This window comes from Acanthisitta chloris, unplaced genomic scaffold, assembly GCF_000695815.1.
Source record: "Acanthisitta chloris isolate BGI_N310 unplaced genomic scaffold, ASM69581v1 scaffold15076, whole genome shotgun sequence".
In the NCBI taxonomy this organism is placed as follows: Eukaryota; Metazoa; Chordata; class Aves; order Passeriformes; family Acanthisittidae; genus Acanthisitta; species Acanthisitta chloris.
The window spans coordinates 80,894-100,519 of NW_008676651.1; the positions used below are offsets into that span (position 1 = coordinate 80,894).

Here is a 19,626-nt window from a genome sequence, read left to right on the forward strand (position 1 = left end):
TTCCAAGGTCAGGACAAGGTTCTTCCCCCAGAGATGTTTGGGCACTGAACAGCTCCCCAGGACAGTGGGCACAGCCCCAGGCCTGACAGAGCTCCAGGAGTGTTTGGCCAATGCTCTCAGGCACAGGGTGGATTGTTGGGATGTCCCGTGCAGGGCCAAGAGTTGGAGTCAAGGATCCTCATGGGTCCCTTCCAATACTCTGTGACATCTGTGAGTCCTTCAGTGAGCAATGCCCTTGTCTGGGGAGGTGGAAATCCCTCCTGTCCCTCCCAAAATGGCCTTGCTGAAGTTCCTCGTTCTGCTCCGCTGCGCAGACCTGGTTCGTGTGCAATCAACAGCTCTGCAGCTCGGGAGGTGTTATAAATAGGATGTGGTGGGGATGCCTGGGCAGCTCAGGTTTCCCAGATTTCAGAGCAGGACTGGCAGCTCTCTAATTTGCCCTTGGGGCTGACCAGTGACGCCTGGCTGCAAAGAGTTATGTGCCGACAAGGCCACAGAATCCCGAGCGTTCCTTCTCCCTCAGACTGAGGAGAACTCTGTGTACCAGCAGCAGCTCCAGTCCCACCCTTCAGGCCAACCCTCATCTATCAAACCCAGGCCCAGAGAGAGCAGGAGGAAGCTCCCAGATAAACATACAGCAGCGCCTCAACTCCTAATCACTCTGGGCTTCCGCTTCCAGGCCCTATAATTAGAAGTCCTTCTTTTCCTTGTATTCCCAGTTGACGCAAATGCTTTTTGTGGCTTGGCACCTCATTTAGGGCGTGGGCTTAGTTTATGGCCTGGCCAGAGTCTGGTTTAGTCTTCTGATACTGCATAAATAGCTCTTAACCCACAGTCTACATCTGTACTAGTTTTGCCTTTTATGCAGATATTCCCTGTGTTCTTTTGGAGACGTTTCTATCCTGAAAGAAGCTTTATGGTTTCCCAAGGGGAATGCAGGGAAAGGAGGAAGCTGTAAATTAGGGCAGGTAAAAACAAAGCTTTGCTAATTTGTTTTCCCCTCATCTAGGATATCTGTTCCGTTAAAACTGGGGTTTAATCATCGCGGTGGATTTAAAACAGCCACACAGTAAAACAGTCATTCATTTCATCTGGCTGCAGCCTCGTCCTGTGGATAAGCAAAATCAGAATCTTTGCAGCGAGAAACATCCTAAATAATGTCTGTTTTACACATAAATTTCCACTGAGTCCTGTGTGTGCAAGACTTCAATGGATCTCAGCTGTTATCTGTTAAACAGGGATTAATGCCAGTTTGAAAAATAAGCAAGAAATCCTCGAGAATTATTCACTTTTCATCTCTGATTATTCATCTATAAAGTACATCATCAGAGAAAACATTTTGGTCTGAACTTAGGAAAGCTTTAACCCCTATTTCCGTCCAAACAGCTTTTTGGGAGAACTGTCACAAGGTCTCTAGCTTAGAAAGCTGAGTTGAAGTTTCCTGCACTTGAAAGTGAAAGTGAGGTAACCACCAAGATTCCAGTTCATGTTCCTCCACTGGGATTAGGTATTCCTGGTGGGGAGTTGCAGGGAGATGGAGAGAGAAGCAAAGTGGCTGAGCTGTGATCATGGAAAACTGGGATTCTTCAGGGTGAAATAAGGAGAGCTGGAAAATACCACCACGAAACCCAAGTCCAGTGTTCTAAAACATCAGTGATTTATTGTCGAATAACAGGAGTGAGGAAGATATTTCCAAATGCTGTTTTACAAATGCACATTCTTCCACAGCTGTGGTGTTGTGCTTGGGACCTCTGTGTTGATCCGAGTTCCTCTGTTTGCTCTTCAAATGCAAATTGGGAGTGTGAAAGGTCCTTCTTTAACTTACTGAAAAAGAGGCTAATACAAGCAAAGAGCCTGTTTTCCCTCAGCTTTCATCTACTAAAATGCATGTATTCCAAACAGGACAGGCAGCAGGAGTTTGGATTAGGCATGCAAAACTGCCAGATCAGATACCACCCATCCTTCTATTTTTAAGTCAATTCCTTTCCACCCACAAATGTATTATCTTTCACCTCTCTACTCCTTCGAGTTAGCAAAAATAGAGAGAAAAAACACCCAAAACCAAATCCAAGAAACACAAAGCCCCCAAAAACCTGAAGGCAAAGCATATGAATATGGAACCAAGAGCTCTGTGCATCATCTGGAACTGATCAGAAAGGCTGTTTGGACATGGTGTGTGTGTCCAAAGGAACCAGCAGGTACCACCGTGGGCTCTGTGGGGTCGTGTGCCACAAGTTGTGCTGTTTGGGCCCAAGTTGAGTGTTCAGGCTGTGTCCTGCTGGGGTTAAACAGAGGGTTAAATAGAGGGTTACAGATTTGGGCAAAGGTCTGTGGACTTTTGGAGGAGGGTGAAACGATACCATGTCTGCATGTCGTGGGGCTTACAGCGCCGTCCGCAGACACCTGCACTGCCACGAGGTCCTGGTTAGCTGAACACCAGGGGATTTGATGGGCAGTGCAGGATGGTAATTCAGTGTTTTCACTGGCTCATGCTTATTGCACAGCTTCTTGTCTCCAGTTCCAGTCGGATTTTTGGCCCATTGAAAGTTCTTTTTTACGATCTTCCTTGCCATGTGATGGGATGCTCATGAAGAACACTGCTGGGATCTTGGGGTGCACTCGGCCCTGGGTCTGGATTTGTAAAACACTTCTGGTGCTTTGGGGGAAGAGAAAACAAATCTAGGTTTGCTGAGGCATCTCCTCCAGCTCCTCGTTTTCCATAGGTCCTATCCATCAGGAATCCGAACCCAACAGGATCTGAAGAATACTCCCCCTTGTGTATGAAGCTCTCTAATGTGTGAGGAGAGGCAACGATGGGAACAGAGAAGATAAAACCTTGCTGGGTTGAATTAGATCTGTTGGAATATCCTCAGTGCAGTAAGAGTGGCAGCCCAAAGCACACAAAGCCCTGTTTGCTTCCAGCCTGCTCTGCTGGAAACGCCGTGTTTTACCCAGGACCGCACACTTCACGGGGAGGGAAGTGCAGTTTGTGATGTTGCAGAACAGAATTAATGCAAATTGTGTGCATAATCCCACACGAAAGACTTGGCTGCCTTGCACCAGAGCAACTTTAGCTGTATTTCCTATCAACACAGTCACTACAAATCAAGGAAATTGCCAGTTAAGCCAACATTAACATCCAGCCCAACCTCAGCTCACATGCCTTACCGCCCAAACATAATACCCCAATGCACTCACGGATTTCTCAGCTCCATAACAAACTCCCTTTCATTTCGAGCTCTCGGCATCGGAGCAGCAGTAAAAGTATGTCTGCTGGAGGGAATCTTGCTGAGGTCAGACCTGAGATGTTGCATTTGTGTGACTTTGAGGGAAAGGCTGAGTGCAGCTTGGGTGGCCTCACGCTCTGCCTCAGCCCTGCCAGCCTCAGTGGTCAAGCAGAGGGGAAATTTATAGGGAAATTTGTCTCTGAATGCAATTTGGATCTCTCTGGTTTCGTACCTTACTGCTGGTGGGCCTCATCCTCTTGAAAGTCTGTTTTAATCTTCACAAGGTCTTTATTTTATGAGAGTTATGGGCAAGAGGAGTCAAGGCATGTGCTTCTTTGTGCACCTCTTTGTGTTCCTCTTTATGTGCCTCTTCATGTGTCTTTCATGTGCCTCTTCCTATGTCTTCTCGTGTGCCTCTTCGTGCCCACACACAGTCTCTGATGATAACCAGCCCTGGTTGGAGGTGTCAGGACTTTGCTGTGCCTCATGTGCCCTCAAAACCTGCTCCAGCGTCAGTGGCACTGGGGAGTGACGTTGGGCCAACAAGTCAAGGCTTTGCCCACTGAAATTCCTCCATCTGGGCTTAAGGGAAGGAGAATTCCAGGATTTCCATGGAGGGAAAACACCCAATACTGATCTCGTGATGTAATGGTGTTCCGGGAGAAAAGTTAATTAAACTTAATCTTTGCTAAGAGAGTGTTTCTCTGCTGCTCTGTACACAAGAGGATTTGATTCCAGTTGAATTCTGCAATGTTCCAAGTGGTGATGTGAGAAAGCTTTCAAACGTGCCCTGTGTCTGTGAGCAGCAAAGACAAATGGTGGGGCCACGTGTAAATAAACTGAGGAACCAAATGCTCTTTAATGGCAGCAATGAGCTAATCATTTATCCTCTCAAGAGATGTTGTGTAGAACATGGAGACTGAGTTCTCTTCCTGAAGGATGAAAGATTTCAGCTATGCTTTATGTGGAGAACCATCAAAGCTATGTGAGAATTCCTGGCTTTCCTTCATAGATTGGTACCTCGAAAATGGTTTAGAAGGCACCTCAATATCACTGTCAAACTGCTAAAATCACCTTGTACTTGATGTTAATTGAATGTCAGAGAGTTCCTTTGGGTGAGAACTTAAAAAATTTCATGGAAAACATAGTAATGTGGAGAGTTTGAGAGAGAAAAATACACCTGTAGTTGTTAATGCAGCCCTAACTTCTGCTGTGCTTTTCTTATGTGTACACAATACTTTGATATAAATTGATATAAATTTATGGCAAATTGACTTCAGATATGTTTGTAAACATTTACAAACTGGGTTATTGCCTGACACATGGTGGGAGATAAAGGTGAGCAGCAAACAGGAGTTACTGTGGTTGTGCTGATGGAATTGAATCATTTCAGTACCTGTTAGCAATGAACTTAGTACCTCATTTAGTGTTTCACTCGAGAGCTCTCAGCTCTGATTTGCTCCTTTCACCAATAAATCAGTTTCTTTCACTTGGGTTGTTTTGGCTGAGGTTTGGTACTGTCTCTTCTCCAGAAGTTGTGATTCTGGAAACATCAGTCTCTTCCAGCCTGGCTCGTGCCCAGGGAAGAGCATTTTGGGGTTTTGCTGTGACATTCATCACTTCAGTGCTTCATCTCGGTCACACAGTTCTCAGATTTAGTTAGAATATTCAGATTATTCAGTCAGTTTTTATAGATTTGTGTTGTCATACTATGTTAATGCTTAATACTCTATTCATGATTAAGTAGTAATGTTGATAATGTGATTCCAGTTCTGATTATGAGGTGAATCCCTTTCAGTTCAGTGATTTTCTGTGTCTGTTTTCTTCTGTTTCCAAAACCCCAAGTGTAAGCCACGTTAACTTTGCTGACAGACATTCTCAACCTTTTCCTTTTGCAGTGATTAACCTCTTGTGCTTTTGTGTTTCTTGTTTCTACCCAGGGATGCTGCTGGTCACAACCGACACATTAGGCCACGATTTCCACGTTTTCCAAATCCTGACACATCCTTGGTCATCCTCACAAAGTGCTGTCCATCATTTGTACACACTTCACAGGGGAGAGACTGAAGCCAAAGTAAGTGAAACTATTTGCTGAAGAATAATCCCCAGGCACCTTATAGATTCTGTGTATGTTGGCACTTTAATGTTGGTTTCGGCACACAAAGAGCCTTTCTTAGGTTCCAGCCACAGAAGGGATAAGAGCAGGGCGTTTAACCTGGACAATAATAAATTCTTGCCCTTTGCAATGAGGTGCTGTCAGATTTATTCAGATCTGGCACTGCCTCCAAAGAGCTCTGATTATTGGCTGTGTTTGCACTTAACCTTTTCTCATGTAACATGTTCAACATTTGTCTCGTGCCCGTGAAGCAACTGTCAGGCTTTGCTTGGCTTTTTGGTGGGGAAAAGCCACAGACAGACAAATTAAAGAGCTGAAAGGAAGAGTTAATCAAAAGGCTGTGATTAACTTTTCTTAGCCAAGTGAGGGAACCTGCTGGGACTCTGGTGATACCTATTTAACTCCCCAGCGGAAAAAAATCCCACTCGGAAAGATGCGAGACCAAAGTTTGGATATTAGCCAAGGGTGGAAAAGGCTGAAAGGCTTATTGGAACAATGCTCAGTAAACTGCTTTAGTGCTGAAGTGGGAAGAAGGAGCTGCCTCTGCTGGTTTGGCTGTGGCTCTGCTCGACTCCTGGTAGGCGTTGGGAGAGCCTCACCTTCGCAGCACCGAGTAACTGCTGAGCAACCTGCTTCAAGTACACAAATAAAAATGTCACCACGGGGTAAGAAACGAGTCCTGCACTTGCTGATGCAATTACACACTGACAGCACAGGCTTGTGACAGCCTGGCAGATGTAAAGCAGTGTGACAGCAAGAGGCCTCGGGCGCTCTGATGATCACCCCAGCACTCCAGCTTGGGTTCTTGTGGTACCCTGAGCACCTTCCAACCTTTTTCCTCTTTTTTTTTTCCTATGAGTTGTGCAGTTTCCCTGAAGTTTTTTTTTTTTGCTTTGTCTTTGTAAGAAGTTGAATCTGAAAGCTTTATGGAATGTAGCAGTGGTTGATGATGCTTTGATCTGTTGGGATTTAAATGATTGGGAGTTTCAAGAAAGGTTCTGGAAAAGTGTCATTGCTGCTCTAGGCAAAGGTTTGCTCTAAGGAGGAATAACCAGTCTGGAAAGTGAGAAGGAATTAGGAAAAATTGTGCATATGGGCTAACATATCTAGTAGTAACAAGTAACCTGTATAAATAACAGCAAGAGCAATGAGATCTGTGTACACACAGCTCTGTGAGCAGGTCCTGTAATGAGCTTAATCTTTCAGAGTTATTTTTGTTCTCCTTTCATACAAAGACTCAATATTGAAAAGCAAAGCACAGGACCCCAGTCAGTAGGAACAAAGATGTTCTTCTGGTTTTTACAGCTGATAAATTTGTTTTCAAGGCACACATTGGAAACCAACCAGAATATGTTTTAGAGAAGAAACCCTTATTGATACACAGGGTTTTTTTGGGATATAGTATTAGCATCTCCATGAAAGCATTGCATTAAAATTCTCAGGATCAACATAGTAAATTTTTTTTCCTAGTTTGCCACACAGTTTGCATTTGGGATTTGAACAGTATAGCTTTTGGAATGGCATAAAATGGAGAAAATTCTAGCCAGTCTGAGGTGTGTTGGTGGATTTCACAGCTCCCTGGGTAGTTCAACAACATTGCACTGGTACCTGTGATTCTCAATACACAGCATTTAAAATATTTGCATGATATGATGGATTGTTTTATCTTTTCCTTTTGCAGTAACAGCATGTGTAGTTGTTTAGTGAGAAGAGTGGTTGGTGGTGCTGCTCTTTTGTTCCATAAATTTCATGTACAAGAGTTTTGGAGACTGTTCAATATAAAATTCTCCATGCAGATACTCTGAGAGCCACACTGGGAGCCTCTGTACCTCCTTTCTGGTTAGAACAGTGTTTACACATTTGCAACCAGACCTTTTTCCTTTTTTTCTTCCCCCTGGTTTAAAGCTAACTGTGAATCAAGGCCAATGGTCTTAAAGGTCACCTTCTGGACTGCAGCTATAAAAAGTTCTAATTTGTGTTGATGGACATGAGTGATTATCAGTGTCAGGATTTGTTTAGCTAGTACCCATTATAAATTGTTTAAACATCATCATTATGCCTGTGTTGCATGTGGGATTTCCATGGCCATGCTGAAATCATCTGCTTTGGCACATGAGGTTCTGCCCACAGAGCTTCACCCCACACTTACCCACATCTCCTTCTTGCACAGGCTGAGGTGGTGATTTTTCTTTGCTTCCTTTGTGATCCATTAGTGTGTTCCTTGCTCACACTCACTACTGACATTCTAAGACATTGAGTCCATGGACAAAGAAGTGGTACATGGATGGTGTTTCTAGAAGTTTCAGGTACTTCTCTGCATGGCTGAGCTCTGGACACATGGAAGTTTCTATATGGGATTGCTGTTTCTGCACAGACTGGCTGCACCTGGAGTGTTCTGTGACACCAGTTTGTCCAAGAAGTGCTGGATCTGCAGTGTAATTCATGACAGGCCAACTTCACTTGGAGCAGAACTATGGGAACCAGTTTATTGGTGTTCCAAATCCTGATGGGTAGATCTGGTTATGGCAATGTGTGACCTGTAATTTCACCCAGTTTGGAATATCAGCCCTGGAGTATCCCAGTTTGCAGGGCTGCTGAATTCCCAGTCTCTGTTTTACCTTGTCTGGAGTGGTTGGAGGGCAGACCAGTAGCTTGGATGTCTCATCTGCCTCCTGAGAGAAGGTGACAGGAAATCTCTTCTTCCTAGACAGAAGCATCTCAGGTGGACAAGTTGCATACTTTGTGTGTGCTAAAGGAAAAGAGACAAGTGTTGTGATTTAATAATGGTGTTTTCTGATCAAATACTGCAGTCAAGCAGTGTCTCCATGGCACCCACACGTCAGCTGTCAGTGATCTTCTCTTTAGGGGCCTGTGTGCCCTGCCAGCTCAGGATTTGATCATGCTGAGGGAGATTTAGGTACCATTCTGGGTAAGGGCTTTGAGCTTCCCCTGCCCTTGATACAAAGGAAGGGTGAGTACTGCATTCTCCCTGACTCCTCACAGCTCCTGTTCCTAGCATGGCTTTCCTTTTCTCTTTGACCCGTGAAACTGAGTGTTATTGAGTTTTAAAGTGCTCTTACTGCAAATGATGTTGTATTTGCTGACGCTGAGCAGCAGACACAGGCAGGAGCCTGATGTACTGACTCCAGCATTGAGTCAGGACTGTGAAGATCTCCCAGTTCCTGACAAAGCCATTGGCTTCTTCGTGTGACTCAGATGAAGATGGGGTAAGATGGAAAGTGGACCTCTGCCTCAGAGGGGAATTGTGAGGACAATGGCCATGGAAGAATGTGAAGTGCTCAGACCATTCAATGGTTGGAGTGATGCAAGTCCCAAGGTCACAACGTTCAAAGTCACTGTTCTGCAAACACAGACAGAAGTCACTGTTTGGTTACATTAGACTAATATCTTTTAGCCTTTAAGTGCCACTTATGCTTTAGATTTTATTTGTTTTCCCTTAAGAGAACAAAAAGCAGCATGTCTGATGCTCTGAGTAACATCAGGAAGGTCCTTTGCAAGCACTGGTTGTATTCAGCAGTGCCAGAGGGAGAACTGAAGCTCTTAGAGGTTCCATGCACAGTTCAGCTTTAAAGAGGAAAAATGTGCCTGTGTATGTGGTGTATGTTTGGGTTAAGGACACATTTTCTGGTCCTTCACCTCTTGCACTGTGAGTCAACACTTGCTGCACTCATATTTTTACCCAAGAGCACTTGAGAAGGTTCCTGATGAAGGTATAGCATGTTCTGAACTGAGGGAGCTCATTTATTTGCAGATGCAAGTCAGGCTGTCACCTGATGATCCTTTCTCTTTGATCTGAAATGGTAAACAGAGAAAACAAAATCCCTGAAAACAGTGTTATCTCAGCCTAGAACAAATAAACGTGCAGATAGCATCAGCAGGCTGCTGGCCAGGGCTCTCCAGAGTCTCTCAGCCTGTCAGGTTTGTGTTATTCTGACTCCAACTGCCTCCAGAACCGATTTCAGCCGTGTAGGTAAACAGAGGGAATGAGGAAAGCATTCCAGCCTGGGCTGCCATGGAACACATGTGATTTCTATGGAATGTGTGAATGGTTTTGGGATGTGATTCCACAGGGATTGCTCAAGGCTGTGTCACATACCATGTCCAGGTAGCAAAACATAGGAACGACTCTCAAACATTTGATGGGAACCTCTGTGGTCAGTAGAAATTTCTTCCTGTCCTTTGACAAACTTGTGTAGTTGCAGTTCTTGAAATAGATCCTGGAAGAAAGACTCTGTTATTTCTAGGGAAGAAGCTGGGGACAGACTTGAAATAATAAAGATTGATTTAGGGATGTTGATGAGTCTTTGATGAGAGCAGACAGTAAGAAACTGCAGCAATTAGGAGTAGCTGGAGTACACTAAGGAGACAGAGCTCTGAGCAGAGGCATTTGCAGTTCCAGGCCCCACGTGGATGTCTCACTGTGCCCAGATCCTGCCCTTGCTTTTCTATAGAACTGAAATCAGGTTTGAGGGCTCAGAGACAGAGTTGAGTCTGTGTGTGTCTGATAAATCATCTTGTGCAGTCCATGATTTTATTATTTTTTCATTTGTGTTCGTTGCTACATCATTTCCTTAATTTTCTCAACCAAAACAACTCCCATACAGACCAGTTTTCTAATGCATTTTGCCCCTTACCTCCTCAGTGCTGCTGCTCTTTCTCATTGTTTAATGATACTGGTTTTTCTCTCTGCCATCTCCCTGCACAGAATAGTTAAATACTTTAGTGATGTGCCTCAAATAGTGGTGTGTAGGTTGGAGTCAGGTGGGGGTTGGTCTCTGCTCCCAGGCAACCAGCAGCAGGACAAGAGGGCACAGACTCAAGCTCTGCCAGGGGAGGGTTAGGTTGGATATTAGGAAGAGATTTTTTTCCAGAGAGAGTGCTCAGGCATTGGAATGTGCTTCCCAGGGAGGTGGTGGATTCCCCATCCCTGGAGGTTTTCAAGCTGAGACTGGATGTGGCACTTAGTGCCATGGGCTAGTGACCACGGTAGGGTTGGACTGGATGATCTTGGAGGTCTTTTCCAACCTGGTTGATTCTGTGATTCTAACTGTTGCATGATGCACATGCATCAGGAGTGGATTTGGCTGTGATAGCTCAGCAAAGCTCCTTCTCCCTGCTAAGGGAATCAGTGCCAGTATCCATGGGAGTGTTGTGCAGCCAGCGAGAGGAGCAGGAACTTGTGGAAGGCCTGAAATGCAGGAGCTGCTGGGTGTGTGCTGCCACTCACTCCCAGAGCACTGGTAAACAAGGTCACTGCCCGTGTTTGTGTCAGCAGCCAAGCTCTGACCAGCCAGCTCCCATCAGCTGCCCCTAAAATAGGTGTATGTGCTGCCCTTACTGTTTTGCTTGCTTTCAGTCATGGCTGGGATGCTTTAATTTTATTTGCTTTATGTATATGTTCTCATCAGTGTAGTGTTTCAGTCTGGAGAAGCTGTAGGAATCAGGAAAAACACAGCAAAAACCCTTATGTAGATTTCCACTCTGTAAAACAAGTGTGTCAGCTTTGAAGCCTTTGGTTCAGGTGATTTCCTCCACATTTTTGGAATCTCAGAACTGATATTTTGATCTGTGCAGCCTTGAAAACTGATCTCCAGTAGGGCTGTCGACACATGACGTGACTCCATAGATTGAATGACCTGACTGTCTTGCTCTGGGTATGGCAGCTAAATGTTCATTCAGTTTTCTGGAGGATTTTACATCACAGGGTTTGAAACACAGGGAAATAGGGTAGGGGAAGTTAGAAGCATAGAAGAGTAATGGAAGGAAAACAGAAGATAGGAAGGACATCACCTGTTGGAGTGAGTCTGGAGGAGGCAGAGATGATTAGAGGGATGGAACAGGTGAGGAAAAGGTGAGAGAATTGGGATTGTTCGGCCTGGAAAAAAAGAAGCTTCAGGAGCTGTGGCTGCTCCATCCCCTGGGAGTGTTCCAGGCCAGGTTGGATGGGGCTTGGAGCACCCTGGGCTGGTGGGAGGTGTCCCTGCCCATGGCAGGGGGTGGGACTGAATAATTTTTAAGGTCCTTCCAACCCAAACCATTCCATGATTCTATGAAGACAGTGGAAGAGTGAAAGAAATTTATGGAGGTTAGAGGTGAACTCTTTGGTGGAAAGGGTTGTGTGAACCCAATGGAGAAGGTGAGAGAAGTGACAGACTGAAGGAAGCTGAGGACAGGAGTCACAGCAGCTCTGGTTTACTCATGGGTGACTTGGAGGATGTGCAGTTACCCTTAGAACATTCTGTGGTTGCCTTAAGTGCATTCCTTTGGGCCAGAAAAGGCTTTGGTGTTTCTAATGAGGACTTCAAATATCCAGGGATTTCACCAAGACTTTTGGATGCATGAAATGGAGTGTGAAGCTTAAGGGACCAAACTGCTCACAAAGGAGGAGGAAGCAATGGCAGTGAAGCTGGGAGACAGCACTGATGTTCCCACAAAAAGATTTAGCATTGCAGCTGAAAATGTCTTAAGGGTTCCCAAGTTAAACAAAATCTCAGGTCTGTAATTCCCTTTCCTGGCCCAGACAGAAGAGGATAGATATAATTTTGAATTACAGACATGAGTATTAAATGTGATGTTGACCTTGAGCTATAGAATAAACTTTGCATCGTGAGAGATCTGCTGTACTTTGTACTTTATTAACATATATCTGTAAACACTATGGGGTCTTGATTGATCTCTGGTATCTAAACATTACATCATCATTAACAACAAATCCAGAAATATATTATAAATACATGAAATAATAGTACATTAACCTAAAGGACAGCAATAAATTGCAACGCTTAGCATAAACTTGAAAACCACTAATGGGCCACTGTGCAGTTTGTTTATATGAGGAGCAGTCAAGAACTCTGTGTAATGCACAGAACAGCATGGTGCAGAGCAGCACTGATTTATAGGGCTTTGCATGGACACACACAGCTGATTTTTTGAAGTCTGAGACAGCCACGATGAGCATTCTCCTCTCAGCCTGGTCCACTGGAGAGTTACAGCCTGGGTAGGAGTGTATTTAATTCATGCCCTGGTATGAAACTGGAAATACTCTCTGAATTCCCTCCTGGAAGTGTCTGTGGTTCTGCTGCTCGTTGTTTGTCTGGGAAGGACAGTGTGGGACCAGCAGGAGAGAGGTGGAATCACTGTGTGTGCAGTGGTAGCTCCCAGAGTACTTTCTGTCGCCACTGAGTTTCATAGCTCTGCTCCTATAAATCTTAATTCATTTCACACTCATCTGTCAACACTTTTTTTCCTTGTTATTACTATTAAACCCTTTCTGCCTCTGTGGTTTCAGCCACGATCCCCACTGCCTGCAGAGTCTGATCACTGTTTCAAAGAGCCTTTTGCATGACACAGTTCCACACTTTCTTCCTGTAGACCAGGAATACTTTTTTTTTTCTGTGCAATGTTTACACTGAGATAAAATAACCAACCATCCTGTAGTGATTGTTTCCCAGTTTCTTGGCTTGGCTTGTCATGTGCCAGGGCTGTTGTATGTAGTTTCTAAACCAACATAACCCTAAGGAACTGCAAGCTGAGTCTGAAAGCAGAAACACAAATTTCTGTTACGTAGCACAGCGAGGTGGAATTTTTTGCCTCTGTCATCTCATAGTTCTGTTGTAACTGAGAGGGAAAAGTTGTATACAGTTCCTGTGTTTGATTTCGACCAGCAGAATTTCCCCTTCAGGTACTGAAATACTCCTGGTGCCATCGTTTCTCCCCTGACTCCACGGCTTGGGGCTTTCTTTTTTTGGCTCTTGTTAATCCCTGTGGGGTCTCTAATCCTTTTGCAGCCATCTATTAAGGTGAAACACTTTGTAAGCAAACTCGGAGCTCTGAGTGCTGTGACTTTAGGGCAGTAATAGCAGAATCACTGAAAGTGCCAAAACCTGTCGGGTTTTTTGGAGCTCCTTTAGCTGCTCCTCCAGCAGCTCATTGGGTACATCACCAAAGTGAAGGGAGCAGGTGTGTAGTGCTGGGTCTGAGTCTCTCTCTGTGCTCTTGGTGGAGCATTTCGTGTCCTGACAGTCTGTCAGCCAAATATCTTGTCACCAGTCACAAGGCTTAAATCCTTTTTTTATCTCCAGGGCTTCAGGGCTCAGTTGGAAACTTGTACTTTGATGAATACTTTGCTGCTTTTGTCTGGAATAGCTGGAGTGCATTTCTGGAATATTTGTCCGATTTTATCAGTGTTTACTCCAATTTGAGTGCCTAGTGTATTGTCAAACTGGCCTCAATGAAACCTGAAAGAATTGGATTTCATTTATGCTGTTTAATAGTCTAATGAACACTAATCCTTCATCTATATATTTGTTTGCTGTGGTAAATCCCACTTGTGTCCGTGGGTCTTTTTAGTCAGCTTTTACCTTTAAAAACATGTTGGGAAGAATTGTTTTAGGGCTTTGTTTTTCTCTATGATAAATCATTTTAACCTCGACTACTTGTTTTCTTGAGTTGTCTGCCAGGACGGGCTTGGAAACAAACTTTAATCTCTCTTTTAAAGCATTCCTTCAGGACCAAGAATTTGCTTTCCATCAAAGCCTTGTGTAAAGCAACTTAAAAGAGAATTAAATCCTTCTGGACTTTATATCTGAGATCTATGCAAGGAGTAACTACAGTGGAAAATGTTTAACTGTATTTTTACGTTTGCTTCAGAACTGACCATTTAAAGCTAAAATAAGACTTGTGCCAGTGTTTATCAATCTCAGGCCCAGTGGTGAGATCTCTGCCTTTTTCCTCATCCCTCCCTTTCCCCCTTTTTTGGGTAATCTCTAAAAATTAAACAAGCCAATACAAAACATGTAATTGAAACAATTTCCCAGCTCGTTTTAGAACTCAGTTCTGTTTGAAAATTCCACCAGGCTCTTGTGGCTTTCTGTGGCACTTTGCAGTGTGGGTTGTTTTCAGAAGTTCAGGCCTGTTGGCAAGGAAAATCTCAGAATATTTTGAAAAGCACATGAAGTTTGGAACTGGGTGTTGCACTGCAGCTTATATTGAATAATATGTATGATTTAGATAACATGTCCTGAATACTAAGTATTGATATATACACAAAGTTCAAGTTATTGCCTAAAATGAGGGATTTTATCCCTGCCCTGCCCCTGGTGGTGTTCAAGGCCAGGCTGGATGAGGCTTTGAGTGATCTAGTGAGGAGCTGTCCCTGCCCAGGGCAGGGAGGGTTGAGACTGGATGGTCTGTAAGATCCATTCCAACCCTTAAATTCTGTGATTTCCAGTGAAGTCTCAAACACCTCAGCCCATTTCCTGCGCCTGAGCTGTGCGTGTTGGTGACTCCATGCCATGTCACTGCTGTGTTGCAGGTCCAGGACATCTCCTTCAGCCACGACTGCCGTTGGGTGGTGGTCAGCACCCTCCGGGGCACGTCCCACGTCTTCCCCATCAACCCCTACGGAGGACAGCCCTGCGTGCGCACACACATGTCCCCGCGCGTCGTCAATCGCATGAGTCGCTTCCAGAAGAGTGCAGGGCTGGAAGAGATTGAGCAGGAGCTCACCTCGAAGCAAGGAGGACGTTGTAGCCCTGTCCCAGGCCTCTCAAGCAGCCCCTCTGGATCACCACTCCACGGTAAATCCACTCTTTGACCTGTTTTCCTCCTCCTTGTGTTGTCGATTAGCTTCGTATAAGGTGTAAATGCTCCACAAGGTTCAGAGAATCATCAAGGTTGGAGGAGATCTCTAAGCTCATCAAGTCCAAGCATCAACCTGTCACTGCTGTTCTAATTTTGCCATGTAAGTAAATGATGCCATCACAGATGTGCTGATAATTTCCACTCTGAACTGAAAGTTTGGGGGTCTTTAGGTTCCAAGTTTGGTTTCCATCTAGCACAGGGTCAGGAATGTGGTCTGAGTTCAAGTGCAGTTACCTAAAATTCTCATTGCTCAATGATCACAAAGCACATCTGGATATCTCCAGTAAACACTGCTGGAGGAGAAATGTGGAAATAAGGCAGTGGGAAGTTCATGGCACAGATTTTTCTCCCTTTTTGTGTGTATGAGCAATGTGACAACGTGCAAAGGTAAAAAATCTGTGGGAATTGATCTGTGCATCCTGGTCCTGTGATGGATGTGTGTTACAGCAGAGTGACAGGTTAACAGTTGGACTTGATCTCCAGGTCTCTTCCAGCCTTGAGGATTCTATTATTCCATGTGCTTTGGGGAAACTCAAAGGATGTGAAAGGGAAGTCTCAGGAAAAGGTTTCAGAAATCATTGTCCTAACTTCTTCAGTTCTGTCTTTGCCATTCTTCCTGCCCTTCTCTTCCATGAGGTCTGAGCTAGAAGCTGCTTTGTTTGGATTTGGGATTTGCTGCATCCTTATGCCTCCCTTTCTATTAAGTAAGTCCCAACTTCCATGGAAGTGAATGTTTAAACAGCAGTTTGTTAGGGGCAGCCACCCATTTCCAGCCTGAGAGCAGTAAATATGGTCCAACCTCCTGAATCATGAGGAGGGTTGGTGCTCCTGAAAGCCCAACTCTGTGCTGAGCTTTCTGCTAGAGAGAGAACCTTTGTGGGATCTCTGAATCAAAGGAACTGTTTCATGGCTTGGTGATTATTAGGGGAAACAGACTTGTCTCAGAAGAAGCCTCTGTATCCTCTCCTTTCTTTGGCCTGTTCCGAACAAAGGTTTGTGCATGGCTGTTCTGGAGCCACTGGAAGGCTCCCAAAACGTGATCTGAAGTTTCCTTCTCCTTGGAGACAGTTGTGGATGCACCATGTTCCTTTCTCTCATCCCTGTACAGGCCTGACACAGGCTGGGTAAGTTCTGTCAAGGTTTGCTGTGGCACATCCCATCCCTTTTAACCATTGGCATCATGTAGAGGAGAGGAAGGAACTAGCAACTTGTGTAGCTTTCATCCAGCCAATTCTGTTTTCTGTCAAGGGAAATTGCAGTAAATCGTTGCCTTTGCAGTACTCTGAGGTACATTTGAAGTTTTAAATAGATTTAGCACTCTTGTTTAAAGGATGCTCCAGGATGCTCCGTGGTGGGCAGAGTGTCTAGGTAGGAGACAGGATGAGTTCCTGAGGGAAAGGGAACAGCAGCAAGGGGAGTGTCTCAGGGGTCCTAAGCTTCAGTTTGCAGATGTCTGCCTTGAAAGATAATAAATCAGATTTCTTTCAAGATCTCTGTGCACTCATCATTGCTTGAAATTGAGCTCTGTTTAAACACTTAGCTCCAGTGGAAAGCTGCACGTGGGCTGAGAATTAAGGCAGGAAAGTGACTTTGGTTCCTGGAGGACTTCACACAGATTGTGCTCATCACTTCCTCACTGTGGAAGGGCCTGGACACGTGCTAAGACTGTGTGTTGGTAACTTGTAAACCTTCCTATGAAATATTTCCATGAGAAATGTGTGGGGATTGTGTGGAGGAGTTGGCTTAAAAAATAACAGGAAAAGGAGATAAAATAGTTTGGTTTGAAAGAGTCTATTTGGTAAAATCTTGTAATATTTTGGGTAATATTTATTGTGTGAGTTCATAGTGACTGAACAGAGGAACTGTGTGTGTGTGTGTGTGTGTGTGTCCTCTGGATTAGCCAGAGCCTGATGATCATTTTAATTTGTGAGCTAATATGTGTTTATTCAGATTGTAGCAGCTCCTTCCCATATTCTGATGGTAAATTACTGTTGTTTGGGGGAGTTAGGGCAGTGGTGACAGGAGTGAGACACAAAGAGCAGTTTGGGGTTTCATGCTTTGCTTTCCTTTTAACTTGCTCTGCTGGTAAATCTTCAGCTGATTTTCTCCATCAGCTTTCTGCTGTGTGACAACAGGAATAATCTCTGTGTTCCCTGTGTGTGCAGTTACTTTAATTTTGAACTTTTCTTCAAGAGGAATAACTTACTTTCCTTAATCATCCCTTTAAATGCAGCAGATGATAAAGGAAATAAAACCATGTCCTGGAGAGCACTGGGCCAGTGTTGGTTAAGTGGCTGAGGTTGTGGTAAACTGGAGGATTTTTTTGCACAGAGTCATGTCATCACGATTTTCCTCTTACATCCTTTGCAGTCTAGAAAGGTTTCAGTAAACCCTAAGGTTAAAAAGCTGCTGTTAATCCTTCTGATAATATTTCTCTTGCATTATCATATCATTGCTACAACCTTAGGCCAAAAGGCTGAACTGCTGTGCACAAAGTGTTCACTTGTTATCTAATGATTAGCAGTTGTAACCTATTGATGGTAACTTGTGATTAGCTTTTGTTCTTGTAAATATTTTCGGAGTTCAGGCTCTGTCGTATTTTTCTCACTTGTTTTTTCCCTCCTGCTCTCAAACTGAAACTGTTTGCTGTGTATATAGTAGCAAGGCAATCTATTTACATTGAGTGGAGCACCCCAGGAACTGTTTACCCACCCAGCTCAGCCTTTACTGGGGGTGGGGATGATTTCATTTCCAAGTGAATCATCGTTTGGCTTTGTTCTTTCCACCAGAATGAAGTAAACTGTTAAAGAGAGGCTGATAAAAAAGATATTTCCTTTGCACCTTTTATAGCCGACAGAGATTTTGTTTGGGCTGCTCTGTCTGCTAATCCAGTGAGGTTGTATTTTTGTCATTCCCTTGGATTGCCAGAGTGAGTTGTCAGGAATATCTGAGTTAGGTTGGGATCCTTTTATGGGCTTTTACTATTATAAGACTATTACGACATCACTTGGTCGTAGGGGTGAACATTAGGGTAGAATATTGCCTTGTGTGACCTTTTTGCTTGTATCCAGTGGGGTTTGTGGTCCTTACCTGGGTCACAGGTACATTGTGTGGATTGAGGGATGTGTAATTAAAGCAGAACTAAGTCCTTGATGATGCAAATGCCTCTTCAGGACACCTCTGTGGGACTAGCAAGGAGCATTTAGCTGTAAAAATGCAGTGCTTTATGTGGAAGATCGAAAACTATATAGAACTCTTGTTATATTTACTCTGCAAATTAAAATTTGCCGTGTGTTAATATCATTACTCTTGCACCACCAGTTAGAGAAATAAAGTCTCTGTAGCTCTGCTCAGAGTTTCTGTTGTTGGAATTTCCAGTATCAGGACAAATCATAACACAGTGAGTTAAACACACATTGGAGCTACAACTCCACATCCTGCACCTACTAAAACCACTCCATAATAACGAGATACTCTCTGAATTTCTCTTGCATTTTGTTGGGGATTGAAGTATTTATTTGGACAGATCAATTTTGCAAAAAAAACTGTTGGTAACACACCGTGGCTCCGTTTGGGGTTTAATAGCAACGCTGAGATGGAGTGGATAAATTCAGACTGATGAAAAACCATCTCGTTCTGTCAGTCGTGCACTCAGGCTTGTATTAATCTCTTGATAAATATTTCAGCACGGCACGTTTTTCACTGCAAAATCTTTGCTTTGAAATATCAGCAGGTTTGGTCTCACTTTTCCTTCATTTGTTACAATCTCAACATGACAAAAATCCAAGCATAAAACTGGAAGCTCGATAAACATTCAGCCCGGGATGCTTGAAATATTTTCACGTTACTTTTCGCTATTTCCCAGAGCGAAACTCCTTTTACTAGAAGAATTCTTATGGGAAAGCAGAGTTGAAAGGACTGACATCATCAGCCCTTCCTGAAAAACAGATTGGTTTCCTTTAAGTAACACTCACTTAAGAAACCACCTATTTAGAGAGAGGCAGACAAAAATAGTTTCAAAGAAAATTAACTGTATAACAACTTAGAGCGCCCGAGGGCAGTTCCTTTGGAGAGTTTCACTCGCCTGAACACGGTGCTTTAAAAGCTCTTTGTTACGTTTAATTTTTTGCCCTTGATGTTCTTTTTTTGCCATTTAATTTTTGTCATAATTTTTGTCATTGATATAGAGTTTGTGAAAACAGCAAACTGCGTGTTTCTTAATGTACTTTTAACATTCATCACGGTGTAATTCTCATGTTTCTCCACAGCATCACACTTCGGCTATTTAAAAAAAAAAAATTATTTAGATGTCATAGGAAAGAATTCCTTTCCCAGCTTCGTTTCGGAGGAGAAATTCGGGTCCTGAGCGCCTCTCCCTCCTCCTCCGGCAGGGGGCGCTGTCCGCCCGGCCATGCGGGGCGAGCTGGGGACACAACGGGTCATCTATGATGAGCTTGGCTCAGCAGAGTCATAGAATCATCGACTCAACCTGGTTGGAAGAGACCTCCAGGATCATCCAGTCCAACCCTACCGTGGTCACTAGCCCATGGCACTAAGTGCCACATCCAGTCTCAGCTTGAAAACCTCCAGGGATGGGGCATCCACCACCTCCCTGGGCAG

The 19,626-nt window shown here is 44.1% G+C and overlaps 1 protein-coding gene across 1 annotated transcript in view; it reads left to right on the forward strand.

Annotated features, from left to right (window-relative positions):
• Positions 1–19,626, forward strand: part of BCAS3 (breast carcinoma amplified sequence 3) — a gene marked incomplete at its 3' end in the record, with an annotated part of 109,862 nt that overhangs the window by 79,758 nt on the left and 10,478 nt on the right. The window contains exons 13-14 of the mRNA XM_009076225.1: positions 5,168–5,301; positions 14,678–14,942. Of these exons, the coding sequence (XP_009074473.1) occupies positions 5,168–5,301; positions 14,678–14,942 (399 nt within the window). The remainder of the gene's footprint in view (positions 1–5,167; positions 5,302–14,677; positions 14,943–19,626) is intronic.